This window comes from Candoia aspera, chromosome 1 (assembly GCF_035149785.1).
Source record: "Candoia aspera isolate rCanAsp1 chromosome 1, rCanAsp1.hap2, whole genome shotgun sequence".
Lineage (NCBI taxonomy): Eukaryota > Metazoa > Chordata > Lepidosauria > Squamata > Boidae > Candoia > Candoia aspera.
In genome coordinates, this window is record NC_086153.1 from 225362445 (window position 1) to 225387266 (window position 24822).

General features: G+C 39.4%; 1 protein-coding gene across 16 annotated transcripts in view; it reads right to left on the reverse strand.

Annotated features, from left to right (window-relative positions):
- Positions 1–24822, reverse strand: part of TNS1 (tensin 1) — a 249366-nt gene that overhangs the window by 78044 nt on the left and 146500 nt on the right. For all 16 annotated transcript variants that reach the window (XM_063288856.1, XM_063288857.1, XM_063288846.1 and 13 more), the window contains 8 exons: positions 23877–23941; positions 22947–23030; positions 21237–21349; positions 18879–18939; positions 17233–17308; positions 16515–16644; positions 14827–14892; positions 14091–14207 (listed from right to left, as the gene is read on the reverse strand). In XM_063288856.1, the coding sequence (XP_063144926.1) occupies positions 14091–14207; positions 14827–14892; positions 16515–16644; positions 17233–17308; positions 18879–18939; positions 21237–21349; positions 22947–23030; positions 23877–23941 (712 nt within the window). The remainder of the gene's footprint in view (positions 1–14090; positions 14208–14826; positions 14893–16514; positions 16645–17232; positions 17309–18878; positions 18940–21236; positions 21350–22946; positions 23031–23876; positions 23942–24822) is intronic.

Genomic DNA, 24822 nt, shown 5'->3' on the forward strand with positions numbered 1-24822 from the left:
TCTGTGCCACCACCCTCACCCCACCCTCCCTTAAATATGATGCATATGAGATTTCATACATTTCCCAGGATAACCAACCCAGCCTAGCAACACAGGATGGCCACAAATACACAGTGACTGAAGTTGCTGCTAGGAGTGGTCTGTTGATATTCAATCTTATACCTTTCCCCCATGAATGTCCCTTACCCATTTCCAATTCTCCAGTATCCCAGCATGAATAAGATACTCACAGGAGTTCCCACTCCTGTCTGCCCTGCATGCTATTTATGAGGGAGCTACAAAACCCTGGACAAACAGGATAAATATGGTGTCTTACAGATAAAGTCCCTTAAATAAACACCAAGGAAGATCCATTTCAACTGGACCTACATGATTGAGGCCGGATTTATTTTCTCCCTCTATGGCAGAAGAGATCAGACTGAAGTTTTAAGACCATGAAAGGGGCCTGAATTAAATTCAGGATAGTTTAGCTATTAGATGACAGAGGTTCCTGTTTAGGACTTACCAGACAATCAATAAATACATTATCTATACACAGTTACTGTAAGAGATATATTTCTGAGTTGATTCAGATGGTCAAGGGGGTATAGTGACTTGAGGATGATACTAGTTTGAAGTTCACCATTCTGGTTTTTGACATTTAATGTGGGACTGGATTGCCCCACTGTTACAGACCAGGTCAGTTCTCAGCCCTTCCCTTGCATCAGAGAGTTCTGCTGGGTGTGCATTTCAAATAATTTAAAACAATTCATTATTATATTTATTTTAATTTGATGGTAAACTGCTTTGAGGTGCATTTGTATGGAAATAAATTAAATAATAGAAATACGTTAAATCATATATTATTTTGGTCTGTGTCAATCTGACTTCTGGACCATTTTGGTAAATTATTGATGCTGAAAGACAGACAGAAAGGAGCTGAATCTCTGATTTTCTAGAACAGCTCAGTTGCTTTCACTATAATTCCTTCATTCTTAGCAACGGAAATAGAGAGCACTTATGTTAAGAGAACTTTAATAATTCCAATTTGTTTTCAAGCACAATGCAAAGTAGTGCTGAAAATATTTATAGCCTTAATTGGCCTTGATCCAGTTTAACATTAAAGAATATCTCCTCCTATTCACTGACGACAGTAGCTACAATTTTCTTCATGGTGAAATTCACTCCCCAAAGAGGCTCTCCAAACCAGCCAAGTTTATTATTTAGAACAATATTACAAACTTCCCTGTTTCAACAGACTTTGGGGATTAGGAGCTTTACCACTTGTCTAAGCTTCCATATATTGTCTAAATCTGTTTTTAATTTTTTTTACCGTTTCTTTAAATGTTTCAGAAATGAGATTGGGGAAGTACAGGTTCAAATTGCACTCAGCCATGGAAGTCACTAGGTGATTTTGTGTTAGTCACTACGAGGCTATTGTGGTGAAGTTAAAACGAGGAGCAAAACCCAAGTTGCTGTCTTGAATTCACAGAGAAAAAGTGGTATAAAAGATAAAAATGTATGCTTCTTAATGACATAATCATGGTGCCAATATTCCTGAGATTCCAGAGAGCCATGTTTGAAATATTTATTTAATAATGAAACAAGTAAAAAGAAGAAGTAGCTGATAAACAAAGGAAGATTGTGACAGGTAAGGAAGCAGCCAGCAATTAGTATGTGTGAATTTCTACATATAACTCAGCTACTAAGACTGATTTATTCATAATAGATTACACAAAAACCAAGAACACAAAAAAGTAAACAGAAAAGGATGATACATTATTGTGTGTGTGTGTGTGTGTGTGATAATCCTTTGTAGATATCTTCTAAAACTTCAAAAATCATGATCTGCATTTTAGAGCCTTCTCTGGATCAATTTTCATCTCTCTGCGTGCATCCCAGCTGTTGTGCTTTCACACATCAGCAGAATCTGAGGTCTCTTCCTCCATGCCACATAGATGGTCTGCATAGGAATGTTTCTGCTTTCTCATGAAAAACACAATTTTTGTGCCCAATCACCTTAAACCATCTTCAGCCTGCCTGAGCAATAATGTGGCACCAAGAGGGAGGCTCTGTTGTGAGAACAGTAGGAGCATTTCAAAACCAGAGCAAGTGGATGAGCCCTCTGCCCAACTTGGGAACTTTGATCAATTATTGCAATATTACTATATTTATTGTCTAATACAAAGTTAGGTATCCTCTTGGTGATATTTGTTAGAGTAAACAATTTATACACACATGAAGCAGGAAGGGCTAATCACTGCAGCACATGGAACCCTCCAAGTCAGCAGTTTGCTCTAATAAAAGCTATAAGGGTGAGGCTGGTCAGAAGGTTCCTATACAGATCCTGGGATAAGTTCTGTGCCACTTGACTTTTAGGCTCAGTTTCAGATTCAGGAATCTGAGCCAATTTCTTCTATGGTTCTTCCTCCTCTATCTATCATTCCAGTCCATGATAACAGTTGCACTTGGCTGAGGTCTTTTTGTGAGTTTGGATTTAGTCTAGTAATCCTCCTTCCAATATACATATCTAACAACAAATGCTAAATGTGAAATGCAGTGGGCATATGGGATTTATCCTGGCACATATCCCAAACAGAGTATAACAATGGTTTCCATTTAACAGAGAAGTATATTTAAACCTATGAAGGGGGACTTGAATGAAGCATGTCTGCTCCATAGTGATACTCAAAAACATTTAAAATCCTACCTAAAGCCAATATTTATATCCCAATGTGTACTAGCAGGCCAGAATGGCAAGATACTTATATCTTAAGCAGCTGTTGTGTGTATTTTCCATGCTACAACCTGCCATGACCTCACTCACAAACCAGATATAGCACTGCTTACCACTCTTCATTCCCCTGGTGTAAAGGGGCATGATTTACAGGGAGGTTAGTACTTAATTTAGTGAATTAAAAATGATACCAACAATGGGGAGAGATCAACACACTGGACTGTAAATAACAGTGTGAACTCAGCAAGGAAAGCACGAAAGATATCTGAGGGCAAAGTGCCTGGCTGAAAAATATGGATGGATAGCTATGAACAACTATTGTATGAGTTCATGGTACAAATATGTTGATTAGTGAGAAAATATATACAGTACATACACTTTCATTAATCAAGGATGTCTCCAAAGTGCACAGAAGTTTCTATTTATTCTGTAAAGCCAGAAGGTTTAATATTCTCTTCTAAAAATATCTTTTTAACTCTTTATTATGTATGCATTTCTAGAAATCAAATTTATTCTGGAAAATGTATAATCTCTATCTGTATACTCTTAGACAATCTTCATGGGTGTTCTGAGTCACAGATTTAATGTGTAATATATTTTGGCAGGGGATTGCAGAATTGGCATTTGGGGCCAAGTAACATGTTTCACAGTATTTAAAATTGTGGGAGTTACAGGTATTCCATCTAGTAGAAATTCTCCATTGACTCATTTCTTATGGCGGTTTCATATAAGATGAAATCCTTAAATGGAAAATAATTCTATAAGATATCATCATATTGCAATATCAATAAGTATGTGTGGACATACAAGAAGTCTAGGACAGGTCATAGTGTCTTAACATGTCAGATTATCTGAGAATGCACAACACAATCTTCACATGACAATTAATATAACAAGCTACTCCTCAGTTAGCAGCTTTTTATGTTGAATTTTATGTGGCAGTTCTAAATTCTTTGCTTGCTATGTTACAGACAAAATTATGAAGCTTTACTGTATCTTTCTGGGTCCTTGAAAACGTTGGAAAATTACTGTGGGTAATTTCCAGTTTAGTTTGGACCCAGCACATTCCCAGTCAATTCTTATATCATGATCAGAGCAACCATACATGCCACTCAGTACAGCTAGTAAAAATATAGCTTGATGTTTATTTGCTAAACATCAGCAGACATCAAAAACACTTAACAGGCAAAACAGGGAGACAAAAAGGTATGAACAACGGGCAAGAATGTACATTATCTATATATGGACAGTCCCAAAGGGAGCAGTCTTGGTTATTCTACCTTAAGCCTTTTATGTACATAATGGCATCAGAATACTGTAGAGGCAGGAAACAGGACACCAGGTGATCCCCCTATTCTGCACCATAAAGGAAACAATTTGGTAGATGGGGAAGATGTATTCTTTTATATATATAATAACTTTTATAAATGCAATAACCGACCATGAGGTTGCAACATCTGTTCCGTCCTGCATCATACTGCAAATCTTGGAATACTGTGTGATACTTGGTACACTGTACAGTTGGTTTACTGTGGGCTACCATGCTTGCAAAGTGAATGGTAAGGTAAAGGTAAAGGTTTCCCTTGACGTAAAGTCCAGTCGAATCCGACTCTAGGGGGCGGTGCTCATCTCTGTTTCTAAGCCATGGAGCCGGCGTTGTCATAGACACTTCCGGGTCATGTGGCCAGCATGACTCACGGAACGCCGTTACCTTCCCGCCGAAGCGGTACCTATTGATCTACTCACATTTGCATGTTTTCGAACTGCTAGGTGAGCAGGAGCTGGGACGAGCAATGGGAGCTCACCCCGCCGCGCGGTTTCGAACCGCCGACCTTCCGATCGACAGCTCAGCGGTTTAACCCGCAGCGCCACCGCGTCCCTGCATCATACTGCAAATCTTGGAATACTGTGTGATACTTGGTACACTGTACAGTTGGTTTACTGTGGGCTACCATGCTTGCAAAGTGAATGGTAAATACTGTAAATTGGAGGACAGACAAGAAAAAATGTTCATCCAAGCAGCTGAGAACCAGTTGAAGTTCTCAGGTTACAGCATTCTGAAGAGATCTGTTTTATTTATTTATTAAACATACTTGTATGCTGGTGTAATCAAAAATAATTCTCGACGGCTCACATAGAATAAGATATAATAGCAATATAGACCACACTCACATTGTTCAATTTGCTGAGACCCAACCCCAAAGAAGTACTTGAAACCATAAACCCTGCCTTCTACACAAAAAGTGCTAAAGTTGTTCCCATAAATGCCAAGCAAGACACAGGGCAATGTATCTGAGCACTCAGCTTACAGTTTAATCAAAAACTAAATATATAGCTTACTTAGTACCTAATGTAAAAGGTTAGGAAAAGTCCAATAAAACATGCCATCTCCAAGTAATGCTAGCAAAACTATTGCTCATTTTGTTTTTATTGGGCAATCCAACTTGTTGGGCCTTCTTGGGTGTATAACACAGTATCTGGATATACAATGTTTATGGATGCTTGTACATAAGTCAATGCATCCCTGCCTTTTTTCCAAGGAAAGCTTGAGCTGGCATACATAGTCCTGCCCTCCGATATTATCTTTAATCCAGGGAAGTAGGCTAGACTAACATATGGTAACTATTCCAAGGTCACTTAGTAAGTTTCACGGCTGACTGGGGATCTGAACCAGCAATTCCTCAGTCTTTCTCCATCACTCACAGAAAGAAGGAGCCTTTAATTAAACTATAGCTCCTATCTATAAAGAGAAAATATTAGAATTCAAGCTGATGTTTCATGAGATTGCTCAGTGATAGGGATATTAGCCACTGCACATGACTGGCAGCTGAGGATAAATACACATTGAAGAGTACAGGGTCATCTCTCCGTCAGCACAAACAAATGGATTTACAGTCATCCCCCCACCTCATTTTAGTCCATGATCCCAGTGAAACCCCTGATGCCCCCCCTCCCCCAAATCCTTCAGGGCATACAAATATAAGAAATTGCGCTGTTGCCTGCCTTGCAGTAAGCTCTCCTGACAGGAATGCCTGTTGGCATGACACCACTTGATAATTAGAGTGCAACAGGAGTGATTGCTCCTGGCAGTCTGTCACGGCTGTAGCAAAGATACATTCTTCAGGCTGCTAATCCAGTGTTTCAGAGGAACAAGCCTGGGAGTCGTCAAAGGATCCTACCAAGAAATTATACCTGCAAAGGGCTTTGTGTTCTTCTTGGAACATGGAAGGAGGTTTCTTGGATTGGAGTTCATTGTCCCCCCAGTTTCTTTTTTCTCAATTTATTCACCTAAAGGCCAGAGTTAAAGCCATGTTATGATAAACTGAAAAACCCACCAAGGCACATGCTGCCTGATGAATCAGGCTGACAGCTAAAAAATTTACCTTTTTGTAGGTGGGATCAAGCTACTACTAGACTCAATTGCTTTTTTTTCCAGTTAAGAAAACCAAAAAATCCCGCGGCAAACTACCAAAAAGCGTAAGTTTTTGTGAACAAGAGCCTCTTCTATTAAATGCCTGAATTATCACAGTGGGCTGTAAGCCACTGCCATTACAGTATTACATAACAGGTTGTTTTGCTACAGCAGATCAGTATGTTTAACTCTGTGGAGGGTCTAAATCCAGTTACTTCCCCTAAACTTTCAAGAAAATGTATTTTCTTTAACTGTTTAAAAGCTACCTTTCCAGACCAATTCCTGAAAAACTATGAGGTTTCTCCATAGCACTTATATATTAAGGCCATGGTAGGTTTGATTAGCCTTCCCCAGTCACTATAGTCTGCCAAGAAAATGTCGTGAAAGTGGCGTCCCCCCCAAGGGTCAGACGTGACTGGGTGCTTGCACAGGGGACCTTTCACCTTTCACAGGTTTGATTAGCACCAAAGCTTAGGCTGTGGTGATACATTTTTGATTGGGGGGGGGCAGGAATCCCACTATGATTTATAATATATGACAGAACTTGTGAACTAACCAACAATTCAGTGCCTCTGACAAAGTGAGTTCTTCTGCATTCCTCTACTTATCTTAAATGCCACAGCATTCTTAAGTATTGTTAATTCACTGTGCCAGACTGTAACCTTCCGGAATTTGTGATTAAAGAACACATTATAAACTTCATGGTATTAATAATCACATGTTATAAACTTCATGATATCTAAACTCCATGCTAATCAGTTGTTGAAATTCTGAAGTCCCTAATTCTTTGGCATTTACTGGCAGTGGTCTTCCCAAGAAAGCAGAAGGAAAAGGGGCAATATTCTGACCACTGTGAGCTTCTGATTTCTGGATCTACGGCACATTTGCATTGGTATTCTGATAGGCTGGTATGATTTCTGTTTATTTAGTCCTCCCTTGTTCAGTGCTGTCTGTCAGTTTCACAACTGAAATTGCATCAAGATAAAAGGGGTACTTAAACAGGTATGGGACCAGACTCAGCTTTCCTCCCAGGACCCAGATGGAGTGGGCAAGTTCTCGAAAACAATGCAGCATCTGAGGCGAACCTTCCTTTGGGAATGTCATTGGCATTGCCCCAGTCATGTGACCAGGCTTATCATGGCCAAAATGCATTTGCAAGAGAAGTGAAACAACTTGCCAGTGGCAGAGGGGCATGAGATACTTGCCTTAGGGGAAAGAAAATAGAGTGGGAACTTAAACTTAAAAGGGTGGCATTTCTCAAAGGTCAAAAACTCTAAACTGGTAAGAGTTATAAGGTCCAGGACTTGTTTTCTAGCCAAACACAATATCTCTATCTGTTCTTGACTTTTACCCGAAAATTCCTGGAGTTTTTCCCCAGACTTGATATGGATTTTCTCTCTCTACACCTGGAAATGCTATATACTAGTTAAAGTTCCCTTGATGTGTAATATTCACAGCTTTGGAATCTTAAGTTGCAGAACAGTTGCATCTTTATAGTTTGAAGGATAACTTTTAACTAAGAAATCTCTTCACTCATTGTCATCTATTATTTTCTGGCCTGTTTTCAAAGATAATACTCCTTGCTGTTTTGCAGTGTGCAGCTAGAGTAAAGGATAATGCAGTACAAACGACCACTGTGGCAGCAACAGTCTTCCTTTCATGCAATAGTTCCTTGTCGTCTTCTCCTTGTGCACCTCCCATGCAAACCCAGATCTGTTCTAGGGAATTCTCCCAGCAGTCTGAGATGATTTGAGGTGTACCAGGAGAGCGAAAATCCATTCCAACAGCGTGACCACATCTTGCATGCAAAGAAGGCTCAGGAAGAAGGCTCAGGTTCAGACATCACAGGAAATCTTGGCTATACTATCTTCAAGATAGTGTGCTCAAATCTGGCACCGTCCAGATCTGTTGCATAACAATTCTCATTATCCCCAATCATCTCAGTCACTGAAATGACAGTAGTTGTAAACTAACACATCTGGCAGGTCCCAGGCTGGGAAAAGTTAATTTAAGACCTTGGAAATCCATTATCTGGCAGAGCAGATAGGATTGTGTTAAATGTAAGCCCAGACAGGAGAGTTTTTTTGCTAGCATTTGTAACATATCACCTGCAAGCTGACAGTTTCCAGTCTGCAAAGAAAGCAGCTTACAGCCAGATAGCAATTTCTGGTTCTTGATAATTTCATTACTTGTACTACAATAGAAAAAGGTAATTCAGTCTTTGATAATCAACCTCCATCGAAGTTCATTCCTCTGTTCTTCTCTTGAGTCCTCCCACTTCATTAAGGCAAATCCTACAGATTCACATTTCACAGACAAATTGCCTGTACAGGCCTCTGACCTTCCAGTGTGCAGCAGGAAATTAAACATAAGCTTTTATATCTATCCCAGCTCAGCTTCTCTTAAAGTACAAGGTCTGGAAGAATATTGTACTTTGAGAATTAAACCACCATGGCCCAAAGCCTTGCCATTTCTCTTCTATGCAAGCTCTTTGCATCTTTCACATGAACAAGTTTTGTGAGAGAAGCTCCCATCTGTCCATTTTTGTTCTGACTTCTTCAGATTTATGCCAGTCCTTCACAACCAACAGCCAAACTTATGCTTATTCCTGAGGGGCCAGAAAGATGGTGTTTAATTCCCTGATCTTATAAGGCAAGGAAACTGTAAATAATCCATGTTCTGCCTCCCACTTTCAGTCCCACTGTGCTGACCATGTTGCTTCTTTTTCAAAGAGCTTCTATAAGACCGAATACAAAGAGAGACACATTCACGAAAAGGCAGGGCTCCTCACCACACTGGGAAATGTTGTTAATCAGAAAGATCATTTGCTGACATCCTTCATATTTTTCTGCTGCTCTCAGAACATTTCAGACATTACATAATATCTGAAGCACAGGAAGCTTCAGATTATTTGCTTTGGATAGAGGCAAAACCGACATGGCTCGCATTTCCATAGAAATTCACACATTCCAAACAAATAAACGAACTGCAACACAATTTCCAATTTGGCACATTTTCAAATGTTGTGATGCAGTTCTTTGATTTTACAAGAAGTATATACAGTGGTCTTCAATGAAGGTGGTGGAGTTAGCTTCAGTACCCAGAGGAAAGTCTGTTCACTCTTTTAAAACAAAACAAAACCCTCACCACTTTTGCTCATACCCTTTAGAAATTAAGTAGGAAGTCTCCAGTATCAATACCAAATACAACAGGAAAATGAACCAAAGTCCTTTGAATAGATTTTTGGTCCAATTCATCTGAAATACTGTTTATTTAACTGTCACACAAAGATAACTGTCATTAATGAAAAGTTCAGAATTAACAAATAAAAATCCAGTCATTGCCTCCATACTGTCTTTGTCTCCTGAAACTTAGGACAAGTCTATCTTATCTGAGGTTAAGCACAGACTTACAGAAATTTTCACAATCTATCCATTATTATTAATGCTTCTTTACATATCAGATCAAATGCCTCGAATGGGAAGCTTTGAGAGCTTGCAAGGGAATGGGATATTCTACACCTGAATATTCCAGGACAATGTTATGGGGCAATTCAGCACTGACAAATACAACAAGCTTTGCTACTTCCCCATGTCTGAACATTTCTCCATACAGTATGCCCATAAATTGAAAACGATGTTTTTTGAAAATGGGATGTGATTTTCCAAAGGGCTGAAGACTCTTCCTATTAAGCTGTGGAAATCTTCATCTAAGTATTGTCCTGAAAACTATTCTCTTTTGTTCTGTCCAAAACTTAACTGCATCCAAATATACTGTTTTGGATATACTGTTTTTAAATAGCCATTTAGACACATGGGCTGTCAGTCCTCTTAAATACTTTTTTTGTTTTGATGAAAGAACAAGAACAAAGAAAACTGAGAGGTTCCTTTTTCCAATACAGAAAATATTACAGTGTTCTTTTTCCACAGTATGAAGAGGGAAGGACAATAAGCCATTCCTGAGAATTTGAGAGGAAAAAATCTGATTTGTGGTCTTAGAGGGCTGATTCTGTGAAGTGGAGGTGATGAATACATATAGGGAAATGAAGGTACCATTTTAATCCTCAATGAAAAAAGCTAAACTGTATGGCAGGAATTATGAAGTAGTGTCATCAACATTGTTGTGGGTGCATATGACAGTAAGAATCCATAGAATGGAGATAGTGGCATGTTGAGTAAAGGTGAAAGGTCCCCTGTGCAAGCACTGAGTCATGTCTGACCCTTTGGGAGGACGCTGCTTTTGTGACATTTTCTTGGCAGACAGTCGTCACCTTCCCCAGCTGGCTGCTCATTTTACTGACCTCAGAAGGATGGAAGGCTGAGTCAACCTGAGCCGCCTACCCGAGAATCCAGCTTCTGCTGGGATCGAACTCGGGTCGCGGGGAGAGTTTCGGTTGCAATACTGCCACCTACCACTCTGCGCCACACAAGGCTGTAGTGGCATGTTACACTCCCATAAATGCTGATAATGTAAGAACCAGAAATGAGTTTTGGGAAAATTCTGCAAATTGTGTGATTTTCTGCTAGGCAACATGAATGAGATGAGATGGGAATGAGATTTGAAAATACAGATAAAGTGATTTAGGGACCCCAGAATGAATAAGGATGATGTCAGTTTGGTGAGTATCTGCTTAGAAAATGATGCTTGATTTTAATACATGTTTTTATGCATAAGTCTATTCATATATACGTATGGCAAAGGAAGGAGTATACATCTAAAAGTGTGATTTATTTGTTTATGATGAAAGAATGAGAAAATTAGTCAAGGATATAAAAATAATGAAAAGCTCTGAATGTGGGATGAACTTAGCCTTGGTAGTGTCAAGAATGTACATGGCAGAAAAGAGGAAGGAAGGAAGGAAGGAAGGAAGGAAGGAAGGAAGGAAGGAAGGAAGGAAGGAAGGAAGGAAGGCAGGCAGGCAGGCAGGCAGGCAGGCAGGCAGGCAGGCAGGCAGGCAGGCAGGCAGGCCAGCCTGTACAAGAAGTCCTATATGAAAAGAGTTTTATTTTACTATATTTCATTTACCTTACAAGCCACCTCAATCACAACTGCAACTTTATGTGGCTAGAAGAGAGATTAATCTCCTAATCCTAATAGCATGGATGAAAAATGAATATAAGAAAAGAGGATGTGGAAGTTGCCTGGAACAAATAGAAAAGGATTAAATTATGAAGTGCAAAAGAATTATGTTAACGGAAAATAAGAAAAAAATGATTGGTGGAATGATGAAGTGAAGGATGCTGTGCTTGGGGAAAAAATGCATATAAGAAAATGGTCTTTGCAAAAAATGAGAACAAAAGAATGATATTGTATACAGAGAAAAAAACAGCTGCAAGGAATGTAGTAAAAGCAAGAACAAACAGTTAACATTAAAAGAGAAAAATCAGTGATCTTGATGGAAATTTTAAAAATGGTTTTCAAAATGCATGAAGAGGGCTAAACATGGAGCATTCAACAGACTGTATGAAATTTAAAATAACGGTGATTAAATGATTTGAGATTAAACAAATGAAGAAAGGCTGGAAGGGATATTTTAGAGATTTGTATGGGAATGATGTTGAAAAGTGGAATTTCTTATCACAGGCCTTTCATTTTTTTGGCATAGTATTTCTTACTCCTTTTCTGCAGTCTGCATAACTCATAAGGGAACAGCATGATGGGAATGCATATATCTATGTATGTAGTAGTAAAAGGTGATCCACATGCATGGCATGAATTGTCTTCATTGAAAGAACAGATGTGTGCACATACGTCTGTGTGTAAATAATATGTTTCTCTTAAGTTTCCAGGAAAAAAACCCCACCATTGTAGTATGATCCCTTGTAGTCATCTCTGAGATTCAAATGGAAGGGCAATCAACTCCCATTTCAAAGTACACACAAATCATAGACTGAGAAAATATGCATCCTGAATTAAATAGGCCAACATTAGCCAACATTCCATTTTTTCAGTTCAGTTAAGTAGTAATTATGCTAACATTCACTGTATTCAAACCACCATTCATTAAATACTTCATTATTGTGCTTATTAATAATCATTTATTATAAGAATCAAAGTGTTCTTATTGAAAGTGCTTTTTCTTGATCTTGATCGCTTTTCAAATACTCTGTTTTTCTCTTGGGGTTTAGGTGATCGTTGCTTGCCAACAGAGACACTAAAATGGAATTCTCTTCTTCTCCTAGTTGTTTTAGCTAATGTCACAAATTAATATAGCTGAAGCGATTTAGACTCATTCCTGTTTCTCTAGACCAGCATCCAACTGGTACTGGATGCCTGGACTATTAAAATAATAATAATAATAATAATAATAATAATAATAATAATGTTCTTGGTTAGGACTTGAATTATTATGTTTTTACCAGTCTTAGACTGTGAATCTAACTGTAGATTACTACTACTACTACTGTAGATTACTACTGTAATCTAAACTGTAGATTACTACTACTACTAGTACTACTACTAATAATAATAATAGTACAATTCCTTGTTGCTGAAGAAAACAACTAATGAGATTTTCTCTCAGTGAGCTAAGTAGAGGCTAAATCTTCTTAGTGCCAAAGATCATTAGGGGTGAATTTTCCTTCTCTGCAGTGAGTTCTCTTCTTTACTGCTTAGTTAGACACAAGGACATTTCATATTTTAAAAAAACCTTTAAGAGAAATCTTTCCTTGGTTTTAGCAGGCATTTACACCCATCCAAGTGAAAACATTGAAATCTTGTTGTTTGAAAAAGTGGATAGAATGGCAATCTGTTTTTACAGCAGCAGCAGCAGCAGCAACAGCCTCATAGTGAATATCCATTACACACCCAAGCCTGCATTCCCATTTTCTGCTGACTAGAATCCAGAAATTATTCCATGCCAGCTTTTTCAGACCCTACTTAAGAAGAAGAGATGGGAAGGAAACAACACCATTTATTCCGCTCAGTTTGAGGATCACAAACTCAGTTTCTCCATCCCATAGGAACGTGAGGCATCTTGTTTCTTCAGAACCCATTGCTCATTCAGAGGACTCAGGTGACAGGCCCCACAGAACATCTTGGCTTTATTTTCTGTGACTTATCATACACACCACTCTGGCACTCTGCAAACATTTGACTCACGCCATCTGTTCCTCAGGCAGCAGCCTGTGACCTTCATGCTGTCCAGAAAATACATCTGTTCCCACCATTCCCCATTCCTCTTCCTGCACTGGCTCCAAGACCGGCTGCCCAGGATGGAGCCTCTACTATGTATGGGGGCAGCAGCGGCAGGAGCAATCGTGACTTAGCTACTGAAAGAACAAGGCAAATAAAAAGCTGCTGCCGAGCCTTGCCTCCTGGGCTCAGTTAATATTGGCCCTGGCAATACGGGCCATCTTTGGGACCGTAGTCCATTGGACTCTTCTAAAGGAGAACCAAAGAGTAAATTAATCAAATCCAAAAGGATTCTTCTAGATGCAGAGCTCAAGGCACTGAGCTCTCCTACAAAATATATTTCCATGAGCTGTAGACACTACCGTTTGCCTCCCTATTTCTGTCCAATTGATTTCTGCCTGCTAAGAGGAATTTCACACAGAGTGCTAAAAAATGCCTTTTGAGCCCCTTTTGTGAATGTTGTTTAGGGAAAACAGAACAGGGTCCTCATAATTCTAGCCAATGTGCCATAAATCACTTTTTAAAAAACTGACTGAGGCTGTGCTATGACTAGGAAACACGATGTGTCTCAGTCTTTCTGCATAATCCAGAGCAAGTAGCTCTCCTGATTTGCTGTATCAAATATAGATTGTAAACAATGTAAGATGGTGTCAATGTCAGTCTTACGCAACTCAGAAAGCACAGAGTGTCTGCTAGTCATACAATGGAAGCAAAGGAAAAGATGCTTGCTTGCTTGCTTGGAGATGGTACTGTATCTATTCAGATGGTGCATAAGCGTATTTGTGCCTGAAAGCTGGGTTATGTCCAATGGCAGTCTGTGTCACCTACCGTCCATGCTGTCTTCACGACGTATATTGAAGTTTTCATAGGAATCTCTGCGGATGAGTGGATCTGAAGTGTTGTAATCCACTGAGACGCTTGGGCCATTCTCCAGATGTTCCATGCCTGAGAAGCAAGGACAGCATAATTTCAGCAAGAGAGCTTTTTGTGTGGGGGAAGTGAGGAAAAAAACACTAACATGATAAAGCAAAGAAGAAAAGTCAGAAGAAGTAAGATAAAGGGGTAGCAGGTCCAATGGGTCATAGATACACCACAGTGGAAGAGAATCAAGATCTTGAAGCTCAATTGCCAAGTCAAGCTACTGAAGCAAGGAGGAACCATATCTAGAATCGAAGCAATAGCCAAAGAACTTGGCCAAGGAGTAAGAAAAAATATAGACCAAGGAACTCCCTGTTTACTTACAAATAGAATCAATAGTAGCTATTCAGGAATGTAATGAATGGAGTTTCAATTCACCAGGCAAAGGGAAATGGCAGTCTGTTTGTGAGGACTTGCAGCACCTGGTGACTCAGTGGCTATCTGCTAATACTGACTCTAGTATGGATTTTGAATCTTTCATACAGGGGAAAGATGAGGAAATTATATCAGGCCACTTATCATGGCAGCAAGTTTAACAAAACAACAAGTGTACAATTTCTGAGGCCTGTAAATGGGGAGGGGTAAAAGGAGGAAAGCAAATGAAAGTGCTAAGTACCAATGGCTGACTATTAGAAAAAAGTAATACCTTGAATCTTCTCAGGACCATAGGAGAATACAAATTCCACCTTCCCATACTCGGGAAACCGCTCATCTGAATTTTTTAAAAAAGAGACAACATGGTATTCAGTAGGGATGTTTAAAATGTTCTGTGAACGGAAGAGGCAGTATTGAGTGGTCTGTGCCTAGACTGAAACATACAAGGCCATTGGTAGTACAATCAGTGTCTAAGCAGAGGTATAAGGGAGAAGGTTCTGGAAAGACCATGTGAAGTTGGACCAGCTAGGGATGCCAAGCCTGAATTCAACAACATGGCAGGGAGGTAAGGCTCTGGGCAGATAAGCTGGTGGGCTGGCACACAGGCCATGTATGGAAGGGCACATTAGTTTTGCCCTAATCCCCCATAGGTCTCCTCTAGATACTTTTTCATCCAAAATCCAGAACAGCCAAAATGCTCCAGGTTTCAGTTTGGCTGGATCATGACTTTCCCAGGACAGTCCAGCCAAACTTCCAAGCCACCATGCATTTGTTCTGCACATGAAGTGAGACAAATGTTCTAGTTCACACCTCTAAATGTCAGTTTATAAATATACTCATGCTGATAATGGTACATACCAACTGGTAATGGCCTAGTTTGCAGAACCTGTTGCATTTAATAAGAGATATTACAGAATGTGAACAGAAGGTTCTCAGTTTCCTGACAGGAAAATTGACTTCAGCGTTGTCATACCAAAAATATTATATCCCTCTCCTTGGGCAGTCCTTTGGTGAGGATTTAAGAACTTCAGTGTTTGTCTACCCTTATATTCCATTACAAGATGGCTCATCCTCAGTCAGCATTGGTGGAGCCACAGGTAGAAACCCAATTTGAGTTCCAAAATTATTTTTGTACCGGGTCTCTGAACTTTATTTTCTTCTGAGAAAAGACAGCCCCATTTGTCTTGCTGACTGCGCAAAATGAAAAATAAGATCACTGGGGATCTTATCCTCTTCAAGCATGCACTGAGATTATTAATAAGGCACAGGAGACCTTCTTCTTTCTAGTGGAGCCAAGAATTTCCTTTTGGATAGAATTGGCCCTGGAATGGCTGACAGCCATATGATCATTATTTTCTCAAGCACTGATTTTTGTCCACTACTGGCAGAACAATTAGAGTTAGGTCTGCTGTCTGATATTTCAACGCTCCATAAAAGCTTGGGGGAAAAAATTAAAAACTCCTAGACTGCTTTTGCAGATTTCTAGACAGATATTTATATCATACTATATAAAGATGACAAACTAAAGTATCATTCAGCGAACAAAAACAAGATAGAGATGGCAATATAAAGAAAAGGAAAGGAAAAAATATTATAGGCCTAAATACCAATTTCAGTACATTTCAGATATAATCTAAATTAACATGATTAAAAACTACATACAGTATTTGGAGGTGACAATATAAATCAATGGAATGCCATGTAATGGTTACAGCTACAATACCTACAAATCTGTACCTGAATTTTTCACAAGTGCCCACTAGATAAAGGGAAATGTCTTCTAATCTGATGATATACTAAAAATATTGATTTTTTTTCCTCCTTAGCACACCTTTGTACCATATCATTCTAGAAAAGCTACAACTTGGTTAAAATGGCCCCCACAAATCCTGTCATGCATTTTATTACTACATGTCACCCCCACATACACTTCCTTTTCTTGAACAAAATTGTTTTTACCTCTAAAAGCATCATCCAGGTCTTCCTTATTGAAGACAATAGCCAAATCATGAATGGCACAAGTATGGAACTGCACCCGAAAGATTACATCCCGAGTCGGGCTATGGAATTCCTTGTGATAGCATTTCAGCTGCCAGAGAAAAACAGGGTTGTCAGCCTTCCCAGGTAGAGCAGACAGGAAACAAAGTGAGATGAGCTAGTTCTACTTTATTGTATGGCTACATTAACTGAATCTTGCAAGTCTGAAAGTACAAATCTCCCACCGTCTCCTTTACAGCCTAGAAACTAGGGAGGGCCCCTTCTGAGTTCTTCCTCTTCTCATTATGCAGCTGTGGGCTATGCCCTCTCTTATCTGACCGTTCCCTAGGCAGCATCTCTTCGCCCTGTCTCCCAAGGTCTTTCTCACATACCATTACAGGGGTAGAGGGAACAAAATGAAACATGCCATCAAATGGGGACCTACCTGGAAGTATGAATGATTCTAGCCACCTGCAGGAATACTATAACTTCAACCCTTGTGTGCTGCAAAGACATCATTTCTCTGCATTTCACCACAAAGACTGTGAACTCTTCCTGAGTACATGGAATGCAGACCACAGATTGTGAATTTGTTAGGCCTGGAATGTCTAGATGGGGTGGCCAACTGAAGCGATACTGTATGAACCAAAGCTCCATAGTGGTAAAAAATGAAAACATAAAAGTCTTGCTTGACTCTTACCAAAATATCTCCCTTTAAGAGGAGTCCTGGTTCTATGGTGATACAGATGCTTGTTTGGCTATCTCCCTGCACATTGCTATAAAGAAGAAAAAAGAAGTTAAATGTGGAAGATAATCAAAGCAACTCAACAGCTAAGATGTCTTTCCATCTCCCATGTCCAGGAACCAGGTAGTGTGGTGTCGTAAAGTATCAGACCAGGATCAGGACAACCCAGGTTTCATATCACTGGATGACTTGGGGCCAATTACTCTCCCGCAGCCCAACCTACCTCACAGGGTTGTTTGGGGGGAAAAATTGGAGGAGGGACTGCTATATACAACTCCTTGAACTCCTGGAGGAATTTCTTCCTTAAAAGAAGGAACTAGTCTGCCATTTTGATGTTTCCATTTTTATTCTGTGCTACATTCGCTAAATTATTTTTACTAATCCTGAAAGACTGCTGAGATCTGCTGAGACTGATCCAGTAGATACCTGTAGCAAACAGTTTCTATTCTCAAAAGGGTGATGATCCACAAAAATATGGCTTTTCAGGAATGCCCTTGCCAAATTTTGTTGCATCTACTCTTCATGAAATCTACTCCAGAATATACTGTGAGCAGTTGGTATATCTGGACCTGGTACACCATTTCCACTTCTAGGTTTTCTGTTATGCACAGGAATACCTGAGAAGCAAAAGTTTTCTTGCATGTACATAGACAAAAGGTTGCCATAACCTTCGTTTCATCCAATATCTTGTTGCTCTTCCATTGTTACCACAGCTTCACTGAGCAAATTCATTTAATAAATTCAATTTTAGTTGGTCAAGGTAAATTGTAATTGATGGGATTATGATTTAATGGTACATTTGCTGATTTGAATGGGAGGGAAAGCAATAAAAAAGACTGTATTTCACATTTTTCTTCAATAAAGGTTTCATGGAGATTGATTGTACATGTACATCAAACTGATTAATAAATGGTTGATTTAAATTCAGGTAGGTAGAAGGGGAAAAAAAGACATTAATCAATGAAGTCTTGTTTCACACAAAAACAATGTGCTATTTTCTCTCTGGACAACTTGGGCCAATAATGTTTTCTCAACCCAACCTACCTCAGAAATTAAATAATAAAATGAGAGATAATCCCATAACTTCTGGAGCTATTTAGGGGAAAGGCAGTATATAAATGTAAGCAAAAATGCATAAATAAAATTAAGCTGAAAGCCATGAAGAGAAGACTAGGAAAGGCTGAGATAGAGCTGCTAAGTCTCCTGAGGCCCATTATATCCTTGGTTATAATAGTAACAACAATAGTAACAAAAAATGCAGCCTCCAGGCACAGCACAAGTCCTGCCCCAGCCACATACTCTAGAGCAGTGTTTCTCAACCTTGGCAACTTGAAGATGCATGGAATTCTACTCCAAGAATTCCTCAGCCAGTCTTGCTGGCTGAATTCAGGGAGTAGAGGTCCACACATCTTTAAGCCACCAAGGTGGAGAAACACAGCTCTAGAGGCTCTAGGGCAAAGCTCAGAATAACATGCAGAACAAGGTCTGCAGGATATCACCTCTACCACAAAACTCATAGAAAGTTCTACTCTGATTTGCATCATGGCTGAGAAGAAATCTGAGTGCTGGAAATAAAAAATAATAATGCCAATTCCATTTACTAGATTCCAGATGTGTAGACTGGTTGCATCGCCTGATATATCTTGAGGAAGGGCCGGCAGCCTGGGAAACATAAAACAGAGACAGAGAGAAAGGGACCTTCATTAGTCAGTGAGATTAGTTACAGAGAAGGGAACACAAACAGTAAGGGGCCAAGGCAAACAGTCTCGCTGGAGGAGAAGCTTTCAGTGACACTACCCTCCTTGTAATAAACAATACGAGGCTTGTGACAGTGATAGATGTTGTGAGAAACAATAAGGCATGGTCGAGCAGCAGGATTATGCTTTATTTTGAGGCCCAGCCTAACAGTTCCCCTGCTCAGCTCTGATACAGCACTATGCTAAGTGCCGAAGCTCAGGAAACAGAAAATGAAATGAGCTAAGGTAGCCTTTGCTTTACAGTTATATGCCCAACATCCAGATCAACATGATCAAGTTAGGTAGAGACAAATATTTCAATGAATCTAACCATATACCTTTTAGACTGCTGAAAGCTTATCCTACACTTTAGCATATGAATCACTCACTGCATTATGTTGATGTTACACAGGGTAGCTCTATTCTTTGCTCTTCTCAAACATCCCGATTAGGAATATAAGAGCTGTATTCTGATTGAATAAACCATAATCATTTTTAAAAGAAGTGGTGGTGGGAAGCTGGCTTGATTTTTGAAGTAGGTAACATCTGATTCAATCTCCCCAAGTAAAGTAACAAGCACGCTAACTTACACTAGGAAACAAAAGACATGTTTTAAAAGTAGAGGTTGTGACTGTGACTAAAGCCCATTCAAGAGTTACAAAATGAGCTTAGCTCTATATGAAAGCAATCCCAGTTTGAGAGCCAGTTTGGTCTAGTGGTTAAGGCACCAGGCTAGAAACCAGGAGACTGAGAGTCCTGCCTTAGGCCTGAAAGCTGGCTGGGTGACCTCGGGCCAGTCCCTCTCTCTCGGCCCAACCCACCTCACAGGGTTGCTGTTGTGGGGAAAATAGGAGGAGGAAGGAGTGTTAGGTATGTTCGCCACCTTGAGTTATTTATAAAAATAATAAAGGCGGGATAAAAAATCTAAAAAAAAATCCCTAATACCCTGCCCTCAACCCTGCCATTACTTCATCCTCTGCTCAGCATCTATATGTACATTGTGAACATTAGAAAAGGATCTTAATAAAGTCTACTATTACTACTACTACTACTACAGCATTAGGAAAGAAGTCTTTGCTCACATACCTGTATGTTTAAAGGTTTGTTTTTATATCTGTTCTTGCTACATACATGGACTTTTGGAAGAGAATGATGAAACTTATTTGTCACTGGGAAGGCCTTGGGCCTCAGGGTTCAAGAGAAATTCACCACCTACTGTATTTCTATGACAACGGATTTAAAATGTATCAAAGTATCTCTCCATAGCACAAACAGCAACACTGAACAGAATCCACTGGAATCCCTGTTTCTCTGCTCAAAATCCACACCTCTTCCCATACTTCAAGTCACCTTAAAAAAATACGAATTTGCATTGAGTATATGTATGCTTTTCTAAATCGTTTTTAAAAATTCTACAGATGGGATTTTTTTTTTAAATCCATTCAATCTTGTCTGATTCTTGGAGACTGCCAGGACAAGTCCCTGCAGTTTTCTTGGCACCGTTTTTCACTACCCAACTAAAACAACAGGTGGAAGCACCTAGCCAGCTTAGTCTGGGTCAGGACTGGTTAGTTCTTCGATGGAAGACTACCAGGAAACTCAGGCTGTAGGATGGATTAGAAAGTTGAAAAAAAAAACCCTATAAGGCAATTGATAATGTGGGCAAAAACTTGCATGAATGTGTCCAAATAATCACACTGAGCTTGACTCTACATTAATAACACAGACAATAAATCAGATTTTATATCAATCTGCTCATCCCTTCTTGGGTCTCCTTACACATACAGTTAAGCCCTTTTTATAGTAACTAAGACTGAAGGCAGTCCATGCAGTAGCAAGGGGAAGCAGAAGTGGTAGAAGTGGCTTCACTATTTTCAGCTACAAATGTAGGGTGCTACTCCCAGGAAAAATGAAATCTCTTCAAACACAACCCTAGTACATCAGTGGGAGCAATCCCATTCCCTATCTGGCTTTCTATTTCTACAGAGTTTTTACCATAGGAGATCATTCAAGAACAGGATTCCTCCACTGACACTTGAAAATGGTGTAGTCTATTCTGTCATTTCAGCATGCCTACAACCTTATTCCCTTGGCAGATGCCTGGCCATAAAGGTAGTCAGTAGAGAAAAGGAAGAAGTTATAGGGAGTGGTACGGTATTTTTCCACCCAGTGGAAAGCTATAATTGAATGATATATACAATGTGTGATGGAAAGGTCGATTACCTCCTTTAGATTCAAAGTTGGGTATTCCATGCATGATGACATGATGCAAGAAGAGGGGCTTGTTGTTCATTTTGATGGTGCCAGACAGCAGACCGCTGAAGTAATGGACATATCTAGAACCAAGATAGTAGCAGCGCAGTTAGCTGGAGTCTCTTGGAATATTTATATTTCAGTGAGTCACTAGGGATGAAGGGGGCATTTATGCCATCAAGTCTAAAACCATTATCCTGTATGCTACAGTTTGGAATAAGAGACCATATTGTGACCTTCTGCATGAGAGCTTTTCAGATATTTGAATAGAGGGAAAGGGATGGATAGATAGATAGATAGATAGATAGATAGATAGAAAGAAAGAAAGAAAGAAAGAAAGAAAGAAAGAAAGAAAGAAAGAAAGAAAGAAAGAAAACATTGCCTTGTCAAATAATCTAAGGATTTGGGGAGGGTGCTTCTTTTATTAAAATGTCAGGATTTCTTTATGATTTCAAGTGATATAATAATTTTGTGGGGAAAAAAATTAAAAAATTCTCATACTTTTCTTTCTGTTTGTCTTGTTGCCTTTAGAGCAAACATGAGAAAGAAAAGCAAAATGCTGCTGTTATTTTCAACCATTACAGATAAATCTCTGGTCATGCCATTTTCTTTTCCCAGTATTGTTAGCACTAATGAGTCTGTTGACCTTGAAAACCTATGACTGGACATCTGGATCAGGCTTCTAGATGAATACCAAAAAAAACATAAAGATGGCCATTTAAGAAGATGGCCTCCCAAATTTCATACAGCAAAGTGGGACATCTAACCTTTTTCCTCTGTTGTTCCTTCATAAGTACTTTCTACAGTGCAAGAAGTTATCTAACCCTATGTATGTTTAGTTTAGGATGAATCCCTTTCAACATGACTGTACAAGTATAGGCCTCAAAGGGCTATTAAGTCTCCATTTTATTTTATGTAGAACTGTGGATGGCCTAATTCACAATAAATAATTAGTGCTAATTATTTTCAGTACTCAAAAGACTGTCATAAGAAAGATTCTTTAAAATACTACTCAAATTTCAGATGTTGATGTTGAAATTTCCATTGTGTCCTTTAAAAGGAAAATGCATGCAAAGAGGTTTTAGTGGCTGCAAGACTGGAAAGCTTTTGCCCAAGAAAAATGATAAGTATAGATCTTTGCTGGCTCAGCACCACCAAGCGAAATTGAGTGGAAATACATTAGAAGCTAAATAGGACCCTGGTAGCTTAATAAAATTCAGCAGGCATTTGCAGCATTGGAAGTGTTCTGAACATCATTATCTACATTTGCAACTACAGTATCTACAAATATTAAAGGTCTCCAAGCAAAAAGAGTTGATTTTAGGTTAGTTAAATACGTTTGTTTTACAAGCATGTATGCCATATCTACAATGTGCAGAAGCAGCCCAGAACCCAACAGAAATCTGTGGGTCTTGTGTTTGGAAGCTATGGTTCTGATCTGGATTATAATTGGAGTTGAAGCCTACTTCATCTCTCATTACAACTACTCTGTGGTTTGTTAAATTCTGGTTCTGAACAAGTAATGAATAATAAATACTGGGGCTTTTTCTTTGTACACAAACAGAAAGGATATTTTTTATGTGAATGGAGAGGCTCAGTGTGCCCTCTGAGCATCTCTACACATACGTATGTGTTGAGAGCAGCATCAGTGTTTGTCCCCAAAAGGGAAGGAAGGCTAACCTCTTCTGAGATGGCTGCCCAGCTGGGATCACCTTGTCCTCGTAGAACCTCTTCATGGCAAACCGGTCCAGAGCCTGATCTGCACTGTGGAATAAAGAGAAGTGTCAGTACAGGTCTGCCTAGAAGTTCATTCTGCAGTACTTTGGCCCACCCATCCACCACTCTTTGTTTTCAATCACAAATACTAAAATTGCATCAGTAAAATTAAATTTGCTGATTTAAATTTAAAACTGCATTGGGGCAGTTTAAAAACAACAATTTAAGCTTAATCATCTCTGTACCAGCCTTTCTCAACCTGGTGCCCTCCAGTTGGGTTAACTAATTCCTACACATCAGGAAGGTACCAGTTTTGAGACAAGTATTCTGTTTTAGATCTACATCTAGACCATGAGCCACTGCCTCTTTGTCTTTTGTAGCAAGTATATTATCTTGCCCCCCGTTTGAAGTTGTGACTGGGGTTGGGATGGATTACTTAATTGTAGAAATGCAATGTGACATCTCTCTATCAATAATGAACCTTTAGTAATCTAATACTGAGAATAACACACACACACACACCAACACTTTGCACCCCAGCTCAGCAGCTCTACAATGTAAAATATATATTTCATGTGGGTAAAGCTCATTAACAGAAGATGGTCTAAGCAATTTCCTGATCCATGTAAGAATTTTAGGCAACATAACAGAAATATGTAACAATGCCACTAACTTTGATAATCATGTCAGAAAGCTTGGAAAATATGTGTATGTGTGAGTATGTGTTGGGAGGAAAGGCAGGCTTTGCCTAAGATTTGGGATTCTGTCATACTTCTATCAAGCAGTCCTGCTAAGTTTCTAAACAAGCAGATCTCCAATATCATTACTAATCCGCTGTCTCAAAGCCACTGCTTTTCTAGCTCTGCGTACAAAGTCAACATGAGGTTCTCTTACCTGGCTGAAATATTGCTATAGTGCATGTAAGCAGCAATAACAACCCCTGTTCGGCCTCTGTTCCCCTGCAGACATGAAGAAAGGGAGAAAGGAAGGAATCAGTTAGCACCCTCAGTAATCACACATGATGGAGGAAAGACTACAGTACTTGTACCTTCACTAATGCCATTTGGACAACACTTTCTGAAGGGAAGAGATTTTAATTAAATGGGAGAATTAACCTGTTCCCAATATATTCACTCACAAGTCCATTTTGTCCTCTCTCTCCATTAATCTGATTTTTAAAACTCCACACAGAAATGAGCATTCAAATTCCTATTTGTAAATGTGCTTTTCCCATACCTTGCTTCTCTAAATATGTTGGCCACAAAATGCATAAGAACTTTCTGAAAAAGTGAAAGCTAATCCATAATAAACTCCATGTATTAGTGCAGGGCAATTTTTCCCAATCTGGCATCTTTCAGATACTGTATATTGAGATCCCAGCTCTCAGGATGCCTCGTTAGCATCCATCATCTGATAAAGAATTTTGGATGCTTCAGTCCACCTCTGGACACCTCTGGAGGGCATCAGGTTAGGGAAATCTGGAGTAGGTGGTGCTGATCTGTACTGAAATTAGAAAAGGTTAAATTCCTTGCACATTTCCAAGGATAACTTCCCATAATGCGGACATGTTTGAATGGGAACAGACTCCACTTGGACCAGTCAACTATTATGAGAGATGAACAGAGGCACAGCTTAAGTAAGTCAGCAAAGGTAAACAACCAGGAATGTCTTACAGGAAGGCATGGCTGAACAATAGTTTCCAAAGGGGTGGAAAAGCTATAAAGGGTGCTATAAAGACACACACACTTTTTTTTAATCCAATCGTGTCCAATTCTCAGAGACTGTGTGGACAAGTTCCTGCAGTTTTCTTGGCAAAGTTTTTCAGAAGTGGTTTGCCATT